The sequence below is a fragment of the Diabrotica virgifera genome, chromosome 4 (genome assembly GCF_917563875.1).
Source record: "Diabrotica virgifera virgifera chromosome 4, PGI_DIABVI_V3a".
Taxonomy (NCBI): domain Eukaryota; kingdom Metazoa; phylum Arthropoda; class Insecta; order Coleoptera; family Chrysomelidae; genus Diabrotica; species Diabrotica virgifera.
This window is the reverse complement of record NC_065446.1, coordinates 191743979-191748432: the sequence shown is the minus strand read 5'-3', so window position 1 is coordinate 191748432 and position 4454 is coordinate 191743979. Positions and strand designations below refer to the sequence as shown.

At 32.2% G+C, this 4454-nt stretch overlaps 1 protein-coding gene across 1 annotated transcript; it reads left to right on the top strand.

Moving 5' to 3' along the window:
- Positions 1 to 1407: 1407 nt before the first annotated feature.
- On the top strand, positions 1408 to 3342 carry LOC126883779 (uncharacterized). The gene has a single exon (XM_050649445.1). The coding sequence runs from the start codon at positions 1408 to 1410 to the stop codon at positions 3340 to 3342; it is 1935 nt and encodes a 644-aa protein (XP_050505402.1).
- Positions 3343 to 4454: the final 1112 nt, after the last annotated feature.

Sequence of the window (4454 nt, the reverse complement as noted above, 5' to 3'; positions counted from 1 at the left end):
AATACGAAAAATGCTATTATAGATACATCAACCGATTTACATCTTTGGTTTCGTGAAAATGTTAAAGATAAAATTTATACAAAGCTGTCCGAATTTGCAGAAAAAGATTCAGGAGCCGCGCTGTCTAAAGTAATTTCATTAGAGGTTAATATTAATAGAGTGGACATAGGAAACGGTTCGTCCTTCATTGACTTGCCACAAGAGATTAGTAATAAAAAGGCTTGTATCAATGTTCGTAATTTTGATCAAGCATGCTTTTATTGGTCAATAGTTAGTGCTTTGTATCCTGTTACTACAAATCCACAAAGAATATCCAAATATCCACATTATTCTACTATTTTTCAAACGGACAAATTAGAAAGCCCAATGCCATTAAATCAAATTTCAAAATTCGAAAAACTAAACGCCATATCAGTCAATGTTTTCGTATTAGAATTAAATATAGTTAAGGACAAACAATTTTACGAAGTAGTACCTGCCAGACTGACACCAACAAAGTTGGAAAAGCATGTTAATTTGCTTCTTGTGCAAGATAAATATTTTCCAAAATTAAATGATTACGATGCTCCTCCAGAAGATGACGATCAGACGGAAATACGTTTTCATTATTGTTGGATTAAAGATTTAGGGAAATTAGTAAAGTCACAATTAACCAAGGAACACCGGAAAACACATATTTGCGATCGTTGTTTAAACTATTTTAACAGTGTATGCAAACTAGCAGAACATGAAGAAATGTGTTCGGATATGAATAAATGCAAAATGACTGTTCCTAAATATGATCATGTGGCTTTTCGAAATTTTACGTACAAACAAACAACTCCGTTTATAGTGTATGCCGATTTTGAATGCCAATTACATAGTTTTACGGATTCCAATGTCAAATTGAGTAAAACAGCAAAATATCAGAAACATGTACCTTTTAGTGCAGGTTATTATTTTAAATGTGCTTACGATGACAGTTTATCTTATTTTAAGAGCTATAGAGGTGAAAATTGCATGGAGTGGTTTGCAAAAGAAATGGCTCAAATTTCCAAATTTGTAAATTCCAAGTTGAAAACAATTATACCTATAGCCGAAAAGCCTAATACAAATGGAGCAACTGTTTGTCATATTTGTGAGAAACGCTTTTTGGCTACAGATACAATTGTAGTAGACCACGACCATTTTACCGGACAGGTACGTGGAGTTGCGCACCAAGCATGTAATTTAAACTTTAAAAAATTGTTTGTTGTTCCCGTGGTTTTTCACAATTTTAGTGGTTACGATTCGCATTTTATGATTATTGATTTATGCAAACATGGACACTTGAGCTTACTTCCCATTAATAAAGAAAAATATATTTCATTTACATTACACTCTGACGAACACCAAATTAAATTACGATTTATTGATTCACTAAGATTTATGGGAGCTTCACTCGACGAATTAGCATCAATTTTAGACACATCGGAAAAGAAGATTTTAAAACGAGAATTTAGTCATTTAGATGATGATACATTCAATTTGTTAACTTGTAAAGGAGTATTTTGTTACGATTATATCGATAGTGTGGAAAAATTAGATGAAACTTCTTTACCCAACATTAGGTATTTTTATAATAAGCTAAATAATGAATATATTAGTGAAGAGAAGTATGCTCATGCGCAGAGTGTTTGGAATAAATTTAATTGTAAAAATTTGGGTGAATACAGCGATTTGTATTTGAAAACAGATATTCTGCTGCTGGCTGATGTGTTTGAGCAGTTTCGACAAAAATGTCGAGACACGTATAAACTAGATCCTGCTTGGTATTATACCATGCCAGGATACACGTGGGATTGTATGCTGAGATACACAAAATGTAAATTAGAATTGCTAAAAGATGTGGATATGATTTTGTTCATGGAAAAAGCCATAAGAGGCGGAATATCTGTTTGCAGCAACAGGTATTCGGAGGCCAACAACAAATACATGTCGACGTATGACCCCACACAACCCTCTAAATACATCATGTATTTAGACGTGAATAATCTGTATGGCTGGGCCATGAGTGAGGCTTTACCAATAGGAGGATTCAAATGGATTGAAGATGGTACCAAATTTGGTGTTGCATCAAAATCCACTAATCTTCCCGAAGGTCATATTGATATTATGTCAATACCAAATGATGCGAAAGAGGGCTATTTTTTCCAAGTTGACTTGGAGTATCCACGCGAATTGCATGATAAACACAAAGATTTTCCATTTGCTGCCGAACACCGCATTCCGCCCGGTTCAAAATTGCCAAAGTTAATACCGACCTTATATCACAAAACAAAATATATTATTCATTATAGAAATCTTAAACAGGCATTAGAGAACGGTTTAATTTTAACAAAGATACACAGAGTGTTGAAATTTAAACAATCTGCGTGGCTGCGACCATATATTGAGTTAAACACCAACTTACGAACAGCAGCCACAAGTAGCTTCGAAAAAAATCTCTTTAAATTAATGAATAATGCTGTGTTCGGTAAGACAATGGAGAACATAAGACGTCATCGTATCGTAAAATTATGTAAAAAATGGCATGGAAGGTACGGAGCCAAAAATTTGATTGCAAGTAGTCGATTTCATAGTCGAACGATCTTTCATGAGAATTTGGTGGCTATCGAACTGAAAAAATCAGAAGTATGCTTTAATAAACCCCTGTATATAGGCGCAGCAATCCTTGATATATCCAAATTATGTATGTACGATTTTCATTATAACTTTATGCTTCCAACGATGGGAGAAGAAAACTGTTCATTGCTGTACATGGACACAGACAGCTTCATTTATGAACTGCAATGTTCAGATGCATATAGAGAGGTTTTAAAAGCATATCCAAGCAAATTCGATACCTCCGACTACGCCGAAAATAACCCATATGACATAGAACGATTAAATAAAAAAATCCCTGGATTAATGAAGGATGAGGCAAATGGGAAAATAATTACACATTTTATTGGGCTAAGATCAAAAATGTACACATTTAAAATGCAAATAACAGACGTGGAGAGGGAAAAAGAAAGACAACGCCTGGAACGAAAACAACTAAACAAAGAGAGAATTGAAAGCGACGTAAGCAATTTGGGAATAACCAAAAAGGCAAAAGGAGTGAAATATAATGTCGTTCGAAATAAAATTACGTACGAAGACTATGAAAAATGTCTTAAAGAATTCAAAATTCAAAACGCAAGCCAAAGATGTATTCGGTCATATCAACATTCAGTATTTAGCATCGAACAATCCAAAACGGCTCTAAGTCCTTATGACGACAAGCGGTACTTAATACCAAAATCATTTAATACGCTTCCGTGGGGGCATTATAATACATAAAACGGCAGTGTCATCACTAAACATTTATTTGTTGTTGTTGTTGCAGAAATACAGCAAAAGAAAAGATGGTAACAACATTACGCACACAATCTATAAAAACTATTTGTGAAAATATCTTGAACATAACTGAATTTGTTGAGATGTCATCACTGCCGTGGAGCCTTACTGTAGAAATTTGTAATAATTATAGTATTTATCGCTTTCGAAAATTATATGAAACTGATCATTTGCATAAAATACAAATATGTGATCAAATAGATTTTGAACAAACAAAACGTGAAAACGAAGCAGAAAGAAATCATCTTTGTGAGTCAAATTATTATAAAGAGAAAGAACTTAATATGTATTGTGTTTGTTTTTCTGCATTTGTAGCAGATGCTATTGCTTTAAACTTTTGTTTTAGCTGTTTCAAACTTTTCCGAAACGTACTTAAATCAAAAAATAAATGTTATGGTTATGAACAGGTTCTTAATTGGAATGAATATCATGAATATGAAATAAAATATTTGTATGATTTAACAGATAATTGGTGTCAAAATTCGTTTGATCACGTCTTGTTTGAAACAACTTGGTCCTTTCAATGTAGATGCTCAATGCATAAATAATTTTCTTCTTTTTGCGCAGTATATGGTTACTTAAAAAAAAAAGAAAAGATCACTTATCGCAAAGTTTTTGTAAATTGTATATAAAAAATATTATCCATTGTATAATGTAATTTTTATTAATAAAAGTGTTTAATCTTAATTTTTGTTTGTTTTATTTATATTAGGTAAAAATAAAAGACAACATATTTATTAATATTATTTATTCACAACTATCCAAATCATTTACAACTTTAATTTTATAATACCATACATATTCATTCAAAGCTTGACTTAACAAAGTATCTGGAGAAATTTCACAAAACGCAGTTAAAAGTTCAAGCGGACCATATAAACTAGTACTAGCTTTACAATTGTTTTGAATAAAACGTACAACATTTTTATAATACGAAAAAAACTGTAAATTGTCCAATAACGACACTCGTTGTGACACTAAATCAATGTTTGCTCTCAGGATCTGGCTTACATCATCTTCACATAAATAATATTCGATTCCATGTTTCTCGATAG

Bases quoted from the DNA above. Each gene is read 5' to 3' on its own strand.
- LOC126883779 (XM_050649445.1), top strand. From the start codon at position 1,408: ATGGGAGCTTCACTCGACGAATTAGCATCAATTTTAGACACATCGGAA.